The sequence below is a fragment of the Phocoena sinus genome, chromosome 18 (assembly GCF_008692025.1).
Source record: "Phocoena sinus isolate mPhoSin1 chromosome 18, mPhoSin1.pri, whole genome shotgun sequence".
Classification (NCBI taxonomy): domain Eukaryota; kingdom Metazoa; phylum Chordata; class Mammalia; order Artiodactyla; family Phocoenidae; genus Phocoena; species Phocoena sinus.
This window is the reverse complement of record NC_045780.1, coordinates 1,373,924-1,394,707: the sequence shown is the minus strand read 5'-3', so window position 1 is coordinate 1,394,707 and position 20,784 is coordinate 1,373,924. Positions and strand designations below refer to the sequence as shown.

The window sequence follows — 20,784 nt, the reverse complement described above, 5'->3', positions numbered from 1 at the left end:
ATTGGTTTGGGAATTGAGATAGATATATTTTAGTTTGTTAAGGAAGTATCCAGATACTCCTGGATACTTTAGTCAAAAATGAGATTTTAGTCAAAAATGGATATTGAATTAATAAACATTTCTTAAGCATTGTTGCTGTATGCCAGGCTTTGGAACTAAAATACTGAATAAAATGAAACACACTCCAGGAAAGAATACAAGTCCAAGTAGACTTGAGTTCAGATGTTTTTTTAAATTAATTTTACTTATTTATTTTTGGCTGTGTTGGCTCTTCATTGCTGCGCACGGGCTTTCTCTAGTTGCAGCGAGCAGGGACTACTCTTCGTTGCGGTGTGCAGGCTTCTCATTGCGGTGGCTTCCCTTGTTGCGGAGCATGGGCTTTAGTAGTTGTGGCGCGAGGGCTCAATAGTTGTGGCTCGTGGGCTTAGTTGCTCCGTGGTATGTGCGATCTTCCTGGACCAGGGCTTGAACCCGTGTCCCCTGCATTGGCAGGTGGATTCTTAACCACTGCCCCACCAGGGAAGCCCTTGAGTTCAGATCTTATCTACACAGCATTTACTAGCTCTGTGACCTCAGGGACGACCTTTAATTATTTTGAGTCTTAGTTTATTTATCTGTAAGAAGGAACTAATGATAACTGTTAGGTTTGTTATTGTTCTAAGACATGATTCCACACTAATGTGGTCCAGCAGGGTGAGACAGACATGTCAACAAGTAATTGTGAAAAATGAGGTGGTATGGTAGAGATGGAGGGGTGAGCAACGTTGAAATAAAGGAGTGACCTGCTCTGCCTGGAGTGGGACTCAAGAAGGCTTTGCCAAGGAGGGAGTTTATACACCGGGTCTTGAAGGATGAATAGGGGAAGCAATTGTGTGTGAAACATCTTGATGTATTTAGGAAACTGCAGTTTTTTTTTCAGGATAATTAGACCGTGGGTATGGGCAAATGACAAGAGACTGGAGAGGCGGACAGATTGTAGATCACAGAGGGCCTATAGTGTTTGCTACTCTGAAGATTGTGGACTTTTTTCTGTAAGTGACTGGTGGGTGTTGAAGAGTATTCCATCTTCAGATTTGCTGGTGATGAGGATGTGTTAAACTGCAGGTAGAGTTGCTTTAAGTTATCGCGTTTGAGAAGGTCCTAAAACAAGGCAATGGGAGAAATGGGAGGGGGAGGCGGATGTGAAGAGACTTAGGTAGTAGAATCAACAGGACCCAGAGGCCATTGGACTATCCAGAGAGGAGGAATAAGGAGCAGTTCCCAGGGTTTCAAACTAGGAAGAAAAGTGCTCTAAAAATCACAGGATAAGTTCCTCTTTTTTTTTTTCTGTAGAAAAATAACAATGTGTTTTGTGTGTAGCTTTTACAAAAAGTTTGGTAAGTTACATCACAGACTACTTAATTAAGTGCCCTATGAGTGCCGTAGGGGAGAGTTCTACTCATTCTGTAGGAAGCATTAAGAAAAGAGCTAAAGAAAACATCATAACTATAACCATATAGATACACTTAAAATTAACAAAGGTCTGAAGAAGAATTTTAGTGTGATTGCAATGTTTATGGTAAAGAAGAATTTGAATTTTAGTGTTTCCATGGTTTTTGAGTGTGCAGTTCTGAATTTGCATTATTGTTTACATTTTACAACTAAATTTTATGTTTATGAAAATGATATTAAGGTGAATAGTCAACCTGAAATAAAGTTTATATACGAGTGTTTAAAATATATTCACTGTGTTTTCTTCTATTCTAGTTACACTTTCTGGAAATGGAGAAAACGGTAAGGCGCTTTTAACTTTTACTCTCAAGTTAAGTAGACTACTTATGGTATCTTAATTACAACCCATATACTTGTTATTTAGTGATGACTGTGTGTGTTTTGGTTTCCAGGAAGAAGATACATATTCTTAAAGCTTAAGTGATTAAAAGGAGATGTGTTATTAGGTTTATTTTTATACATTCAGTATATTCTCCTTTGTGTTATTTATGTAAATTGAAGTTGCTGTTATTTTGTAAGGCATCTAGTACCCAAACTTCTTTGATGTATTTATATACATATTTTTGCCTTGTATATTCTTCAGAACTCTTTATAGTAGTGGCTCAAAGATTTTTAATATCAGTTCTAGCTAAGTTTGAGGAGGAGGTGTTTCATGATGTCTAAATTTTATTGGTGGTTCTCTTGTTTATGCATTTGTTTAAAATAGTACTTTACTACTCATAGTCATTTAATTAAGTAACCAGACTCTGAATTTGTAAATTGTATTACTAGTTCATTTTGAAATGGAATTAAAGTTTTAATGACTAATCAAAGAGACAGTGTCTGGAGAGAAAAATCATTGCTCAAAATTTTATTGAGATAAAAGAAAATTTTAAGTCCTTTGAGATCAAATTTCAAAAATAAAATTTGATTTGAGATATGAAAATCCAGAGGATTTCTAAAACAGTTGAATAATTAGAAACTTTTTTTGTGTGGTGGTTGTTTTTTTGGCCGAGCTGTGTAGTTTGCAGGATCTTAGTTCCCTGACCAGGGATCCAACCCGTGTACCCTGCAGAGGAAGGGCTGAGTCCTATCCACTGGACCGCAAGGGAAGTCCCTAGAAATTATTAATAAATATTCTTATTGTTGAAAATAGAAGGCATTAAGCATGTAAATCTCAAGTTGACTTTGGATCTAACTTCTCAGTAACAGAATAAATATAGACTCAATCTTGGTAGGCTTGTTTTTCTTGCTTAAAATCAAAACTGTTTCCTGTGTGTTGAAAGCACAGACATAGAAAGCAGAGAATTTCTGAAGTTCTTATAAAAGAACTTTTAACTTGGATCATTATTTCTTGGGGCTATTTTCCCCATGTCTTTCAGAGAGTCTTTGAATAAAGTTTTTTGTTTGCTTATTTGTTTCTTAATTCAGTTACAGGTGATTTTTGAGTCAGACTTTTTGATTTATAGGTTCAGTTTTTCTTTGAACTTTGATTTAATTTGATGAGTTAAGCTTTTACTTTAAGTATTACTTCTAACCAATAGTTTATAGCATATATATGGGATTATTAGTAATCACACTAATTTGAACTTATTTAAAAACAATATCTCCTGTTATTATTTATATTATACTTTGATAACTACCGTCTATTAAGTGCTTACTATATTCCAGGCAATATACTAAGAGATTTATTTTATCTTTTCTTTCTTTAACTGAAGGTTAAGATTTTTTTAAGGCAAAAACCATGTGCTTTTGTTCTTACGGAGAGCAAAAATAGTCTAAAAAATATTAAATGTTTAAAAAATGTTAAAGTATATTGTTCTGTATTCTAGCCTTAGTTGTAAGTAACTCAGTGATTAAGAAGTTTAAAGTTAAAGTAACCAAGCTATGCAATAATACGTAGATGAGGATTGACAAACTTGATTGAATATTGGGGCAAGGCAGTAATATAAAGAAGTGAAATGAGCTATAGGTGAAGATAAAATTGCAGACTTGAAAAATGGCTTCAGTGTTGGTGTAACAGGAGACTGAGCTCCAGCCTGTTTTTCCAAAGGAGAAACAAATGAAGGGATGCTTTTGAATCCATTGGTTAGACCATGGGGTTTAGCCTAGAGGGAGCTGGAATGATAGGGAATGCAGATTTTGCGAAACCACAATTTTCTACGAGGATGACATCAGTTTTTGTGAAAGTGAAAAGAAAGCATATTTGAGAATAGAAGGAAGTTGTGGTTAGGGCTTCGTCTTGGCACCAGATGTTATCTCTGAAGTAGGATGTGACCACTAAGATCATAATTTAAAAAGCGGAGGAAAATTAGTTTAGATATGACACAGTGACAGAGACCTTGGGTTTTTATCAAGCATATATGGGTTTGAATTCTGGCGTTATCATTTAGTAAGTAAGTAACACTGGGCAAGATATTAAATTTTCTGAGCCTTCGATTTCACATTTGTAAACTGAAAGAATACCCACGAGACCATTGTGAGGGCTAGAAATAAGGTAACGTTATATGTCTTCTAGTAGACTTTCAGTAGGTAGAAGGGCTGACTTGAGTAGCTATAGTTAAAATAAATATGGTTACTAGGACGTTCCAGAGTTCTAGAATGCATTCATTAGTCATGTAGATGGAGCTATTTCCCAGGAATTTCATAGCCAACGGGGATAAGAAACGGTGAGCCACATATTTTACGCTGGCCACTGAGATGGATTGGAAGCAAGAGACTGGAAGGCAAGGGCGCCCATTGGCTTGTGCAGTGACCCATATGAGATGAGCAACAATTTAAGAACTATTGCACTAGCAGTGAAAAGAATGAGAAGTTTACTTTGAAGGAGATTTTAGGAGCTAGAAGTTGAAGTACGCGCTCCGTGCGTTGTGAGGGTCATCGAGCCCTGGCTTCCTGCATCAGTCATCTGTGTGTCTCAGGGTTCTGTTCTGTTAGACCAGACATGGACCAGTATAATTGCAGGAGAAAATGCTGGGGTCCAGCAAGTTGTCGATTTTGTATCATTATTTTATGTGAAAACATTTTTTAAAAACCAAGACCAAAAACATAAGGAAAAGTAACCTCAGACCAAAGGAAGAACAGTACTTCAAATTGAATACATGTTAGCTTTATAAAAACTTCACTACATTTTTCTTAATGTTTCTCATTTAACTGCAGGCCAGTGAAAACTTTTATCAGTCTATATACTTGGGTAACACTGAAATAGGGAATGCACAAAAAGAACCAGTTTTTGAGAATAAGGAACTGCTATACTTGGACAGCAATGATAATAATGGCCAATATTTATTGAGGATTTATTATGTGTCAGACACTGTTCTAAGTGTTTTGCATTTATTAACTTATCAATATTAAGCAGCTAACTTAAAGGAAACACATCAAGTGCTTTAATTGAAGTCTGAGTAAATTATTTGGGGAGAATAGTATGAAGGGATAATAAATTCTGAAAGTAATGGAGGAGGCTTTTGGAAAAAGTAGTATTTGATCCAAACTTTACAAATGAGTAGAATCTCAAACTTTTGTGCTCATCTGTGCTTTGTTTTCTTCAGTGAGTTTGGGGTGCTGCATTCCAAACTGAAAAAGAATTTAAGCACTTGGTAAATAGTTCTGGCTTCTTAATGGAAACCAGTCCCACTTCTTACAGATAGAAAAACCACAGAACACAACAAAAAGTTTTTAGTTATATCAGTGAGTTAATATTTGGAGATAAAGATGTTGCAGTGTTACACTAATCCACTTAGGAAACAGTTATGGCAGAAATTCAGAGTGGCTAAAATTTTTTCGTTACCCCGTGTTGAAAACGACAATGGAATTTAGGATACCTTTCCTGACAGTCCAGGAATTGAGTTGTTTATTTTCAGTATATAGTTCCTTGGATTTAATGTTCATAGTGAACATTAAATAATAATTTTTAAGTCATTTAAAATCTAACTTTTAGGAAGTGCTTTTGAAGGAGGTGCTCATAAGATTTCAGCTTAAATCTTCAGCAACTTCATGAAATCAAAACTCATCTCAGAATACAGTCTTTATTTATAAACCAGGCCAATAACCCTTAAATGCAGGAATAGAATGTTTTTTCATATCTGTAATGTTAACGTCAGGCAGATAGAGGAGTGCATATATTTGATGTTTTTAGTACATTTTAATTAAATTTTTTATTGGATCGAGCCTCCTGACCCTAAATATTGTGTTTTAATATATAATGCTTTTTCCTGTTTTCACCTGGATTCAATGAAATGTTGTTTGTTTTTATTTACCAGGAAAGGCCGTTGTTTACCTTGTGGCTTTCCATCTGTTCATTGTTATGTTTGTATGGTCCTATTGGATGACAATTTTCACATCTCCCGCTTCCCCCTCCAAAGAGGTAAATTCAATGTTGGTAAATTACCAAATGCTTTCACTAATTATGGAATTATTTTCCCTGTGTTACCTTTGTTAAAACTCTATTACATAATGCGTTTGTTCTGTTTTCATTCATAAATTGCTTGGTAGCTCTACATTGTGGGTGTGAGTCGTCTGCGTATCCCTCAGATACAGCCCACTGACGCAGCATCGTAAAAGTTGGATGATGGCGCTAAGGTTTAGCTGTGCTAATATTCTTCTGCCGTGCTATGTTTTCTTAAATTAAAGATGTACGTTATGTCACTGGAATGAATAATCTTAAGGCACAGAATTGAGTTAGGAAAGTAGAGTTTATTTTTAGAAACTCAACATTTATTTTTTCTCAGGCCTGAACAAATAAGCTGCAACTAAATAAAGTGTTTTGATTGTGGGAAACAAATTGTCTGTGCCGCGGCTTGTTACACCTAGTGTGGCTAGTGTTTCTGCTACTTGGAGGTTCCACTTGGAAATAATATGAGTACATATTTATGTGGAGTAAAGCTGAAGACCACTATGTCTATTTTGCCTTGATATAGCTGACTGAATTCTCTTCACCTAAAGTTTAGAACAGCTAGATAGATAAGAATATATTCTCTGGAGTTAGGACTGCCTGAGTTTGATTTTCTGCTCCAACACATTATGTAATGAATCCAAGGCTTAGTCTTCTATTTGGAAAGTGGAGCTAACAGTCATGCCCGCCTCTGTAGGATGTTTGTGAGGATTAAGTGAGATTCATTCATGTGAAGCATTTAACATAGGACTTGCCATATGGTTAGCACTCAAATACTAGATGATGGTAATAATGTAATTGTTTCCCTTTGTATTAGATTCATCAAAATCCATTAAAAATTATAGACGTATGTTTAAAGATATCAACTTCCATTTAACTTTTTACAGAACATATATGCAGAAAACTATACATGCCATAAATGTACACTTGACGAATTTTCATGAACTGGACACGTGAGTGAGTAACCAGCACCCAGTTCCAGAAGCAGAACGTGACTGCTTTCCCGTGAGCCCCTCACACTCCCTGCAGCCACTGCTCCCCCGACCCCTGCCCACCCAGTAGCATCAGCTGGCTTTGCCTGGTCTGCGCCTCACGTGGATGGAGTCACACAGGACATGTGCTTGCGTGTCTGGCTTCTTTCATTAACGTTCTCTTCGTGTGCGATTCATGCATGTTGTTGTATACAGCTGTGGCTCCCTCCTCTGCTGTGTTATAAAACACAGTTTATCTGGTCTACTGTTGATGGGCATGGGCCGTTGGGCAGCTTGCAGTCTCAGGCTTCTACACATAGGACTGCCATCAACATTCTAGCACATGTACGTACATACGTAGTTCTTAGGGGCAGATGGCCAGGAGGAGAATTGCTGGGTGCTGCACGTACATTCAGCAGTAGTGGGTAACGCCAAACTCTCACTGCCCATTGTTTCTACTGGGGGCTTTTGTTTTAAGGGATAATGTAAACCACTCATCAAGCTTACTGTTTCTTCAAATATATTCTTCAAACATTTGCTAGTAACTAGTCAGCCCTTAAGGTTATATTACAAATTGCCACCCATATCTTAATCTCTTAAGTCGAAAAGGACCTAATTTTATCTAATCAATTACTAGTAGTGATGGCTGTTGGGAACATAGCATGTGTGAAAGTAAATAGTTTTTATTACAGGAAATAAAAAATATAATAAAAACAATTGGCAATACTTTTGAGAAACAGGATAGTACAGAGGTTCGGAACTCAGCCCCCAGCTCCAGACCCCCTCGTCTGCCTCATCCCTCTGCGTTTCTACCCGCGTGACGTTGGACACACTCCTTAGCTGTCTGTACCTCAGGTACGTCCTCTGTAAAGTGAGGATGGTAGTCGTATGCCCCTTATTGGATTGTTGTATGGGTTAAATAAATTAATCATACGTACATGTGATTGATGGTATTTATAATGATATATAATTAATGCTATAGGGAAAGTGCTTAAAAGAATGCCTAGCACATTAGTGCCATCTAACTTACTTTTTTCTTTTTTGGTTGTTGTATTTGCAATGTTGTACCCATTTAGCATTTAGCCCAGTGCTTAATTGAGCCTTTACGTCCACTCCATCCTTCATGCTCCCCTGTTCCTGTAGGTGTAATTGTAAGTGTAATTGACAGCCTGTGTCCAGTGGCCCTTCTATGGCACGATCTACCTTCCCTGTCACGGACCTTGTCACCTAGTATTGTAATTGCCTGCTTACCTGTATGTATCACCTTATTAAATTGTCGGCTGTTTAAGGGCAGGGGTCATTTCTATCATGTTCTCCACTATATCCCTCTCCCACTGTCTGGCACATAGTGGGCATCAGTAAGTATTGAATGGATTGATTATTCAATCATGAAGGGCCAGCTAAGCTAGGCTGCAGTGACAACCAGGGACAGGAATGTAAGATGATCTTTCTGAATAAGCTTACTCTGGGCTGCCTGAGTAGCTCTTGATAAGAAATTGCATAGTTGTGAGATAGGTGTTCATGACCGCATTAAAAGGACTCTAAATGTAGAGGCTTGAGCAACACTTCGGGCTTGGATCTAGGGGGATTGGTTGGGTCGAAAAAGCAAAAACTATACATTTTTAGGGAAGTTAAGTTATAAAGGTAGGCATTCTTTTTTCATTCTTTCAGGCAGCCAGTATTTCCTAAGCATCTGCTCTTTGTCAGACTGTGGTGGGCTCTGGGAATACAAAGAACAAGACAAACATAAAATGTTATAAATCGTGATACATTTAGAAAAAGAACGCGATGATGTGGCAGAGCATAACAGTAACAGCTATTAGGAAAAAAGCTATTTTAGATAGTGTGATCAAAGAAATCTCTGAAGAAGTGGTATTAAAGCTGAGACCTTTATAAGTTATCTCTTCCACTAAAGGATAAGCTTTTTGAAGGAAGACTCTTTGTTATTTACTGCTATCTTCATTGCCTAGAATCAGACCTAGTATGTAATAGATTGCTAAATACTTGAATGAATGAATGGTAAGGAGGAAGCAGCATAAGAAAAGCTGGTAGGCATCTTCCATCACTAAGTGTCATCTTTCTAAAAAGACAATATGGTTCTGTCGCTTCTCTGGCATTCCTGCAGAGGTTGCCAGTGGACTGGTCATTTGCCTGGTACACAGACCCTTCGCGAGCTGAGGTCTTAATTCATGTCCATTGCTTCTTCCTGGAACTCTGTATTCAAGTAGTGTGTTGCCTTGAATATACTATTTTCACCTCTTTGTGTTTTCCATATGCCGCTTCTTTTGCCAAGATTTTCTTTCTGCTTTGTCTTCCTGGACGATTCCTGTTGATCTTTCTAAACCCCGTTTAGGTACCTCTTCTTCCAAGAAACTTTCATTGACGGCCCTCACCCCTCCCGAGGGAGCTTTGATCACACCTTGCAAAGAACTGCTGATTTGTAATTCTATGTTTACATGGTTAACATTCGTACTGAACTATAGGAATGTGTTTTTGAAGGCAAAGGCTGTATTTTTATTCATCTTTGGATCCCTGGTACCTGGGTCAGTGCCAAGCTCTTAATTGGTGTGTAACAGATACTTAAATTGAACAATTTGAACACTAAATTTAAAATAATGGCATTTCATGGTTTGAATTCTGTTCAGTAGTATTTAATGAAAAATAGACAGGAATAATTTCAAACATCTAGTTCACTTTAAGTTGTGTTTTGTTCCATTCCTCATCTAAAATCCTGGTGTCTCTTGAGATTTTCATTTGGTTTAAGCTTTTCGTAATTTATAACCATAGTTCTTACGGAAAAGTAATGATTTTGAGGCCTGGCTAGAAACAGCTCAGCCCGGGAAAATTCTGTTCAGATTTACAAGGAAACTGTAAAATTTGATTAGAGCATCTTTTTTCCAAATATATATTTAACGTTATACCATATGATTTTTATTCTCTGTTTTGAATGTTTCAGAGATGCATCATGTCAGGGAAGAACTTTCTAGCAAGTTACAGTTCTCTTAAAGGAGAATGGGCCGTCTTACAAAGTAGGAAAGTATTTTTGTACCTGACAGTATTCGAGGGGGTGGATCTCAGAAATGTCTGAAGATTCCAGCCTGCCTGGGAGTTTAGATAAGTGACCTCCAGAGTCTCAACTTCAAGCTTGTGTGTAATTTTTTCTGATTTTTTTCTGTCCTGTTCATATGTCCGTGTTACTTCTTGTCCTTTATAAGTAAATTGGGGATTTCTTGTGTGCCATCAAGATTTAGTTGTGGGAGCTAGGCTAGGTAATCTAAATGGACTCTTCTACTTCTTAAGCCATCGTGTTTTGGTCAGGTTAGAGTAACAAGTCTGTAAAAAGAAAGAACACGTATTTCACAGCAGCAGCACAGAGGGAAACATACTAGGGTAGAACTCAAGAGACTCGTGTTTTTATATCAGCTCTGCCAATAATTCTGCAGCCTTAGAAAATTCCCTGAGCTGCTTGGGATCCCAGTTTCCTCACCCCAGAGCTCTTAATCCTGCCTGTGCTGCCCTGTCGCCCCGTTTGTAACAGAAGAGGCTGCATCAGGATGGCAGTGCCGTTATTGACAATGAGGCATTGAGAGTGTGGCAGACTTGGTACTTGAGTTCGCAGGTAGACCAAAATACTCAAATTTTAAAAGATAAAGTTTTAGTCATGACCCCTTAGACCTTTTCAAGCAAAACCCTGTAAGTAAATAAAAATTGAGGAACAGTATTGTTAAAGTATGAACTATGATCAAGAGCATGTCTAGGCCATTTTTTTGTTTTTTAAAACAATCTGTGAAATAAAGACCAATAGACACTGAAAAATAACTCCTGGTTACATAAAATAGAGGCATAAAACTGAGGTCCTTGAGATGCTGGGATGACATGAAAAGAAGAGCAACTGAACAAGTCCTTTGTAGGAAAATGCTATTTAAAGAAATAGGCTGGAGGCTGCCCACACACGGGAATTAAAACTTCAGAAGTGGAAACTGGAAACAACTCTATAAAGGAATCTCTCCTTGAGAAAAGGAGATTGTGCTTACCTTGGCAATCCTTAATACTTCTGGAGAAAGCACCCTGATTGATTAGCTTTTTAAAAGCAAAAACAGAGTAGTAAAAGAAGGACTTGTTGTCCTCACTGAGAAATTTGGCCAGAAAATAGTAGGGCCCCATGCCTGTGATTTAGCCTGTTACACAAAGCAAGTGACTCTTTGGACATCCTTCCAAATCTCTTGACACTAACTTTCAAACACCAGAATTTTTACTAACAGAAAATATATATTAAGCCCTTTTTGATGGGGAAAGTTAATCTTCTCTGTAAAAAAACAAAAATGCAAAAAATACTTAGTTCATGTTCTTTGCCATCATTAGTATGGAGGGCAAATATTTCTCAATCTGTCAAAGGTATGTGTGTGGTTTTGTTAAAATGTGCTTGATTTAGCTTCCTAAACAAATTCGAAGACAAGTTTTGCCTTTATAGAAGGAAATATTTTTGTTTTTTCTGTTCTGGATACAACTTTGTTTTTCTGAGCCTGATAGTTAATAACCATGGGATTAAAAAGAATTAATAGTTATTCCTCCTTTTTATAGTTCTGCTTGTCCAATTCTGAAAAGGAACGTTATGAAAAGGAATTCAGCCAAGAAAGACAGCAAGAAATTTTGAGAAGAGCAGCAAGGGACTTACCTATCTACACCACATCAGCTTCAAAGAGTAAGAAAAACAAATCTTAAGCTCTTCTTCCCAAATAATTTTTAAAATATGGTAATTTTTGCCAAGATATATTTGCATGATTTGACTATTAAGTGGATATTGCGGTTGCCACAGATAACATCTGTGGGAACAGGATTTTCACGTGTTGTGTATCTTACATGGTATTTCAGATAATAGGTATGTACATATGTTGATATAGATTTTTCAAATGAATGTATTTATTTATGGCTGCGTTGGGTCTTCGTTGGGTCTTCGTTGCTGTGCGTGGGCTTTCTCTAGTTGCAACGAGCGGGAGCTACTCTTCATTGTGGTGCACAGGCTTCCCATTGCAGTGGCTTCTCTTGTTGTGGAGCACGGGCTCTAGGCACATGGGCTCAGTAGTTGTGGCACGTGGGCTCAGTAGTTGTGGCTCACGGGCTTAGCTGCTCCACGGCATGTGGGATCTTCCCAGGCCAGGGCTTGAACCTGTATCCCTTGCATTGGCAGGTGGATTCTTAACCACTGTGCCACCAGGGAAGTCCCCTGATATAGATTTTTTAAGGGGCTCACTTTCATGTGGATCTCTTTTTTCTGCATTTCTTTTTTTTTCCCAACTCAATCTTCATGGCTAAAAATTTCATTTATAATTTTTAGCAAACCATCATTTGGAAATCCTGGTTTGAATTTGAATATTTTGTGTCATCACTGAGTAATTTTTTTAAAAATCAAGAATGTGGTAACTTAGAATGGGGAGAAATAAAAGACATCAAGGGGAAGAAGCTTGTTCAAGGTTATAAAGCTAGTATTCAGAGAGCCAGAATTTGAAGTCAGGTTTGTCTGGTTCCGAAGCTGTGTCTGTTCCACTGGCCCCCTTGATGTTTGTGACTGCAGCAGCTTCCTTTTCTTAGGGGCAGAGCCTTACTGATAGGGATGGACCTGTGAGCGGCCAGACTGGTCATTTAAGTACAGGAAATTGTTTTAAATTATGTATTATACATCTCACTAATTCATGCAAATACCAGATAATGGTGATAGCTAACAGTTACTCTGACCTAAGTTCTTTACACATACAGACTCGTTTAAACTTCACACCAGCCTGTGACGGAGACACTGCTCTCTCCATTTTACAGACGAGGGAACAGAGACAGGTTAAGTAACTTGTTGAAGGTCATACAGGCAGTCATATAGGTAGGTCATACAGATAGTATGTGAAAAGGTGCTCTGCCTATAGAACCCCTATGCTTCTCAACTCTGAGGGGAAATAAAAGGAGCTTTACCTTTGTATAATTATGTACACATTCTGACTTAAGAAAATTTTAAATTTGTGCAAAATTTTAGACGGGGATATTTGACCGACATTTAAATTTTTCATGCATTTCATATAGGCACACCTTGGAGATACTGTAGGTTTGGTTCCAGACCAGTGCAATAAGGTGAATATCACAATAAAGCAAGTCACGTGAACTTTCTGGTTTCCCGGTGTGTGTAACCGCTGTGTTTACACTGTACTGTAGCCTGTTGAGTGTGCGGTAGCATTATGTCAGAAAAACACATACATACCTTAATTTAAAAATACCTTATTGCTAAAAAGTGCTAACCATCATCTGAGCCTTCAGCAAATCATAGCAGTAATATCAAAGATCACTGATCACAGATCACCATAACAAATAAAATAATAATGAAGCTTGAAATATTTTGAGAATTACCAAAATGTGACACAGAGACACAAAGTGAGCAAATGCTGCTGGGAAAATGGCACCAATGGATTTGCTCGATGCAGGGTTGCCACAGACCTTCAGTTTGTAAAAAAACGCAGTATCTGTGAAGCGCAATAAAACGAGGTATGCCTATACTATCCCTTTGCATAACCAATATATTACCATAGAATGAAAACATGGATTTCAGATCAAACCCCAGCTTTTCCATTGCTAGTGCAATGAGAGTCACTTAAACTTCCTAAGCCCTGGTTTCCTCATTTTAAAATGAGAATAATAGTCTCTGACTCTCTGGAAGTATACAAAAATGAGACAAGCACTTAGTATAGATCTCAGTGTACAATAATAAATTTTCAGTAAATGAGAGCTTATTTATTTTTAACGTCTATTTATTTTTGGCTGCGTTGGGTCTTCGTTGCTGCCCACGGGCTTTCTCTAGTTGTGGTGAGCGGGGGCTGCTCTTTGTTGCGGTGCGCAGGCTTCTCATTGCGGTGGCTTCTCTTGTTGCGGAGCATGGGCTCTAGGCATGGGGGCTTCAGTAGTTGCAGCACGTGGGCTTCAGTAGTTGCGGCGAGTGGGCTCAGTAGCTGTGGCTCGCGGGCTTTAGAGCGCAGGCTCAGTAGTTGTGGTGCACAGGCTTAGTTGCTCCACGGCATGTGGGACCTTCCCGGACCAGGGCTCCAACCCGTGTCCCCTGCAATGGCAGGCAGATTCTTAACCGCTGCACCACCAGGGAAGTCCGAGAGCTAATTTAAAATAATCCCTTTTTATATTCAATTATAAAATGTTTAGTTTATAACAGTTGTTAGTAGCTGCAGTTATGTAGATTAGATTTTTTTTTGGCCGTGCTGCGGGGCATGCGGGATCTTAATTCCCTGACAGGTGATCGAACCCATGTGCCCTGCAGTGGAAGCGCGGAGTCCTAACCACTGGACCGCCAGGAAATTCCCTAGGTGTTTTTAACCCAAAGTCCCAAGATTTCAGAGAACTAATGAAACCATGAGATTAAACACAAAATTTGGGGTACTTTTTGAAGTAACCCATTCTTTTGATTTTCAGAGCAGTACCTATGCCCCAAAGAGTTAAAAGCTGCTAACGTAAAGTCTTTACCCTTAAAGCTTTATTACCTTTCATTAATTTTAATGGCTTTCCCCTACTCTGAAAAATGCCCTTCATCTGTTGTATAGTGCAGGAGAATTTTGCTGAGCACTTTTTGGTGATTATTTACGCCCCTCTGAGACAGTGCAGCACTTATCCCCACATTAGAGACAAAGAAGTGAGACACAGGGAGGGCCCTGACGTCCCGAGTGGCAAGGTCTGGGATTTACACCTTATCTTCTGACTGCAGACAGAGCCCCTGCCCTTGAGCACCGTTTTATACTGCATTTCTAACTGCTTAGAATCCCAAAGAACATTGGGGGTTTTTCTTCTTTTTTTCTTATTATAGAAATAGTATCATGCATTCTTTAAAAAATGAAATTACAGAACCACATGTTATAGAAAGTGGATCTTTCTTAGACCAGAGATTAGTGAAAGTGACGGAGCTGCCTTCGTGGAGGGGCGTGGGGGCTGTCACTGCGCTCCTTTTTGTGCTTTTTTGAACCACGTGGACATCTCATCTGTTAAGGAAGCAAAATGAGTCTTTCTAAACCTCCGCCCTCCACAGTCTGGATACAACCAGTGTTTCTCTTTAGCTTTCTCCCGCTCCATTTCCCTGTGTCAACTCTGCTAAAACTCTGTTCTTCCCCACCTTTTATTTTTATGTCTTTTTCTCTTCCTAGAATGATAATTTTCTCCTCTCTAAATCTACTTTAAATTTTTAATTCACTGTCCAGCTCTCTTCAACCATTTCTATTCACTTAAACTAGAAGAGATTTTTAAAATCTTCTCTGAACTTCTCACACTCTTGCCTTGTAGATCGCAGGTCGCCGTCTGCTGGTTGTCTGTGCTCCTCCCTCCTTGACTCTGTCCTGAGGCTCTGGCACTGGGATCTCCGTCCACGGCCCTAACACAGCCAGTGCGTCACCCCCCAGGCCCCCAGGAGGCGTTTGTGGGATGAATCTGTTCCTGGGTGTTCTCCATAATGGCTGCTTGTACACTTGAAAGATCTCCGTAGTTTTCTCCCCTTCACTAATTTTTCCCATGCTAGAGTCTCACTTTATGTTTTATCAAAAACAATAACATTATTGTAACGATAATAACTGCTTTACTGGGAATTTGATATGTTCCATATTTTTTTTGATCTGCACAGTAGTCCTTTGCGCTTGATATTATTTGCATTTACAAAAGAGGAAATTGAGGCTTTCAGAAAGTGAGTTACTGACCCCAGGTCACAAGCTAGTAAGTAGGAGGGAACGAGTATGAAATATGGCGGCAGAGCCCCAGCTGCTTCCAGGCTCGGGGGCCGCCCTGCACCTGCACACACTTGGCTGTCCCTCAGGACCTCGCTTCCTTCTTGGGGTCTGCATTCTTGTCCTTTATTAAACTTGCATAAAGATTGCTGACCTCCTTCTTCCCTTCTCCCACAGTTTGCTCCTAAAAATCTTCTTCACTTAATAATTTCCAACCCATTTCTTCCCTCTGCTTTCAGGTGTACTTCAAAGTGTATCTCCTCTTAAAAACAACAACAAGGGGCTTCCCTGGTGGCGCAGTGGTTGGGGGTCCGCCTGCCGATGCAGGGGACGCAGGTTCGTGCCCTAGTCCGGGAGGATCCCGCGTGCCGCGGAGCGGCTGGGCCCGTGAGCCATGGCCGCTGAGCCTGCGCGTCCGGAGCCTGTGCTCCGCGACAGGAGAGGCCGCGGCAGTGAGAGGCCCGCGTACCGCAAAAAACAACAACAAAAATTTGGTTCTGACGTGTTCCAACTCCCATTCTATTTTCTCTTCCCTTAGACCGTGGTGGGTCCCCTCGTAAGTCGTCTGTACCCTGGGCCTCTTTTCCTTCCTAGCAGATTCCAGGCAGCTGGCTTTCATTCTTCCTAACCAAGTCCGGTGGCTTTTCATTCTAACTGCTTGAAAAACTTTCTTCTTTGTGCTTTCCCATCCTAGTTGTTTCTGCATCTTTGCATGTATATTCTTCCTCCTACATTTTTTTAACCCCACTTCACAAGGGCGCCTCGTCCCACTTCTTTCTGTACTGTTCCTCCAGCTGTTTTTAACTCTGACACCACGATATTGTGATCGTTGGTTCACTGTGTCTCAAACGATTTGTTTTCTTTAATAGTTTTCAGACTGAGTTGTCTTCCCTTACTGCGAACTGGCAGGTTGAGGGATGTTGTCACACGAGTGTGCGCTTGCTGCCCAGACCCTTTATTGTTGTCAGGCAGAGGGGTGGACTGCAGCTGCGCCTTCAGAGGGACGAGGCTGCCTTGCCCTCCGCCAGGGCCCCGGTCGGGGCTTTGGCACTCCCCTTGGCACGTGCGCCCACTAGAGCTCCATTCTCGTATCTCCACCTTCCGAAGGGTAGCTGTACCTGAGTGACCTGTTATCCCAATTCAGATCGGGCAGAACCTAACACCATGGGGGCAGGAGGGAAGGCTGTCTTGTTCAACTTTATATTCTCAGCATGAAGCAGTGTTTGTCACAGGGTAGAGACTGAGTATTTGTTGAATGAATGAACGAAAGAAAGAAAAACAGCCTAGCCCCCCCTCCCATACCCACCCACTCCCTCTACCCGCCACCATCAAGCTTGTTTCTGGCATTGGCAGCACCATGCTTCTGGCCACCCCTCCTGGAAACCGCAGTTTTCTGTGACTGCTGCTTTTACCTCAGTTCTTCTATCTACTCAGTCATCAAGACCCTTAAAAAGGCTTCTTGAAAAGTCTGTTTCATTTCATCTCATCGCAGAGCAACGGCAGAATTTTGAGTGGAGGAAATGTAGAGGAAAAGAAAATAAGACACTGGGCTTCTGATCCCGATCTGACCACTCATTTAGAGAGAGAGAGGGAGATAATCTTGGGCAAACTACTTGTTTTCTCTTTAGGTTTTGGGGTGTTTCTAACCTAAAAAATGAGAGGTTGAGTTAGGAGACCTCTCAGGTCCTTTATACCGGCTCTGCTTTTTCTACCTTGTATGGGTTCACTTCCCTAGTGTCCTGTCTAGCCAAGGTACTACAGGAGGCCCTCAGTAAGGTACAGGTTATTCATTTGATAAGGGGATATTTGTGTAAATTCCCTTCATCTTGAAGTTTGGTTTAAATGATAAAAGTAATAGAGGAGGGCTTTCCTGGTGGCGCAGTGGTTGAGAGTCTGCCTGCCGATGCAGGGGACATGGGTTCGTGCCCCGGTCCTGGAAGATCCCACATGCTGAGGAGCGGTTGGGCCCGTGAGCCATGGTCGCTGAGCCTGCGCTCCTCAACGGGAGAGGCCACAACAGTGAGAGGCCCGCGTACCGCAAAAAAAAAAAAAAAAAAAAAAAAGTAATAGAGGAACATGATCTTTAAAAATTTTTTTAAGGATACCAAATGAGAAGTGTCTGCCCCTCACCCTGGCGCTACTTCCCAGAGGTTGCCACCCTTCTTGTATATCCTTGCAGAAATTTTTTATATATAACAGAATATTGCAAAACTTATATACAATTGTTGAAATCAATTAACATGTTAACAATGAGAGTGGATAGGTATTAACAAGTACAGATTTGGTTACCTGGGTAGCTGCCTTCTAGCAGGTGTAACTGCTAACACTGCTTCAAAACAACACTTTGTGTCTCTCTTATATATGTTAATTCAAGTCTGAAGGTGGATGCATTGTATTGGGATGTGTAAATAGAGAAATACATATATTCTTCTCCCCCCTCAGAGACATGAAACGTGCTGTATATCAAACTATTCTGCGGTTCGCTTTTCTCCACTTGGTGCGTTTGCACTCTTCCAGCTTAGGGTACGTGTCTATTTGGTATGGAGAGTTCTTGTTAAAGTCTACGTAGTGTATCATAAAATGCTTAGCTACCTTCATAATTCGTTATTCCTAGTGCTTTGTTCTCGAAACCATGTTGTGGTGAGAGCATGTCTATAGAATAACTTTTCTAGCGGCAGAGATCCCGGGCACAGAGTGTTCAATGCCTTACGCTTTTATAGACATGGCCAAATCCTTTTCCAAAAACACTAACACATGACATGGTCCATCTACTTTTTAGAGGGTATGTTGAATTTAAATTTTTATTTGAACCTGTTTTCTCTGCTGTTACTATGTCTTTTAGCCCTAATGATCACAAGTAACAGACAACAGCGTAAGCTTTTTAACTCTCCCTTCCCCCCAAAAGAAACTACCATAACATACGGGGTGGTGTAAGAAAGTGGTGGGTGTCTCCTGTGCCCTGAGGGCAGGACTGCAAGAAGGGACTGGAGCTGAGAACCGGGGGCCAGAGGGGCTCCTGCAGCTGTCCCTGCTGCTCCCTGGCATCTGCTCACTTCCTACACTGTCGCCCTTAAAATGATTCTCCCTTTCTTATCCCATCCACATGGCGAAGCGCGGCCATCGTGTGTTACTCAGTTCCACCCCGTGAGATACAGCTCACTGCCCCTCAGCCCTGATTCATAGGAGAGAGCGTGGACCAGAAGGGGGGGAGGTGGGTGAGTTCACACAGTCCAGGTAGAAGAGGGGTCTGAAATCATTTCCTGGAAAGAGAGTGGCCTATAGACCAGGCGGATACCCCCAAAAGAAGTCTACCGCACTTACAGTAGATCCCGTAGAGTATTTATTAGTCAAATGCTCTAAATCTGTGAAAGTTCAGCTCTAGTGAAAGACCCGTAGTAATTTGTCTTGTTGCCAAGAAGCATTTGTTTGCTTTGGAGGCCATGATATGGAAAAAGGTTAGTATCTCACTGTAATTTTATTATTCTCTATTCATCCAAAATAATGGTTTTAAAGAATTCTCGATTTGTGAAGTCTTGGGACATTTCCCTCCTAAATCTCAAAGAACTAGTTTGTCACTTACGTAGATTTCAGAAACCAGAACCTCAGGTTCCGAATGTTCTGCAGGTTCTGGTGGAGCTCTTCGTTCAGTTGGCTTTTTGTTTTTGTCTGTGCTGTGTGGCATGCAGGATCCTCGTTCCCCGACCAGGGATTGAACCCGCACCCCTGCGTTGGGAGCATGGAGTCCTAACCACTGGACCGCCAGGAAGTCCCCTCCAGTTGGCTTCTTTTCTCTCAGAGTACTTGAGCGGAGTGGGGAGAACAAGCCTTACCTGATGCAGCTTCTCTGACCCTGCCCTGTGTCCTCCTCCTTTCCTCTCTGCTCCAGGCACACCGGCCCCTCGCTGTTCGTGCACCCTGAGCACCCTCCCACCCGAGGCCTGTGCCCTCTCCTCAGACTCCTCTTTTCCCACAGGTCTATGTGACTGACCAGCCCCTTCTTTCAGTTTCAGTTTTCTCAAATGACTCTAACATTACAATACCCCACCTCCCCTTCCCTGCTTTATGTTTCCTGTCAGCACCTATCACTAATATACGACTTACTTTGTCACCTTGGTTATCACTCCCCGTCTTTTCCACTAGAGCGTGAGTCCCGTGAAGGCGGGGCTTTATGCCGGGAGCAATATCTGGCCCCTAGTAGGTGCTCATTGTGTTTTGAATGAATGAAGATACAAACTGTGTATATTAGAATTCAGTGGGAAGAAGTTTAGAGTTCTTTCGCAATAGTATGTTTGCAGTTTTGCTGTTTATCTGGGATGGGGTGGGAGATAATTGAGAACGTTTGTTTTGATATTTTGCTACAGACATCATGGTACAGTAGGAGAAAATACTTGATTTAGGTCTTAGTGTATCTGAGTTTTGCCACTAAACTACATGTCTGACTTTATACCAGTTCCTTATTTCCTTGGATCTCCTTATTCATCTGAACATAGCTGGGCCAGCTACATTTCTGAGGTTCCCTTCTGCCTCTCGACATTTGGATTTCATAAACTCTCCAATGAACTTTGGTATTATTTTAAAATTATTAGTTGTCAGTTTCCTAGGGTTGTTTCTAAGAAATGAAAGCAAATTTTATAGTCAAATTAACTCAACTCTAAACATACATTCTTCAACAACTTCCTTTTAATTCTTAAATGTAGCCGTCAGATATTGTGAAAGATGTCAGCTGATTAAGCCTGACCGTGCGCATCACTGCTCAGCATGTGACATGTAAGTGTTTCTCTTTGGCTTTCATTTAACCCCAGTACTGGAACTGGAGATGGGAGAACAGAAAGTGAAGGAACTTAGCAAAAGTACTGCATCCTCTCCCATTATTTGCTCTGTATGCGGAGCTAACATAAATATGTGTATAAGCTAGAATATGCTTTGAAGTAATCTTTGGTAACAGTCGCTGTACCAGTTGTTAGAATTTTCTTGAAGTATGTGTACTTCTTGTGCATATGCTTAATGTAACACTGATGACCAAGTAAGTGGTAACCCCCCCTTGAGAAAGATGACTTAAATTCCTGGATTAAAAAGACCGTCACGACACTTTTCTTGTTTTTATTATTAATGTTGGTATTGAAGCCTAACAATCCACAAAAATATTACTTTCTTTTTTTGATATTTACTTACGTGTTTATTTGGCTGCACCGGCTCTTCGTTGCAG

General features: G+C 40.3%; 1 protein-coding gene across 6 annotated transcripts in view; it reads left to right on the top strand.

Annotated features, from left to right (window-relative positions):
• ZDHHC20 (zinc finger DHHC-type palmitoyltransferase 20) overlaps window positions 1–20,784 on the top strand; it is a 74,206-nt gene that overhangs the window by 26,339 nt on the left and 27,083 nt on the right. For all 6 annotated transcript variants that reach the window (XR_004346701.1, XM_032611545.1, XM_032611544.1 and 3 more), the window contains exons 2-5: window positions 1,747–1,773; window positions 5,730–5,833; window positions 11,413–11,533; window positions 20,276–20,345. Coding sequence is in view for 5 of the 6 variants with exons in the window: in XM_032611545.1 (XP_032467436.1) it covers window positions 1,747–1,773; window positions 5,730–5,833; window positions 11,413–11,533; window positions 20,276–20,345 (322 nt within the window). In the remaining variant the exon portion in view is untranslated. The remainder of the gene's footprint in view (window positions 1–1,746; window positions 1,774–5,729; window positions 5,834–11,412; window positions 11,534–20,275; window positions 20,346–20,784) is intronic.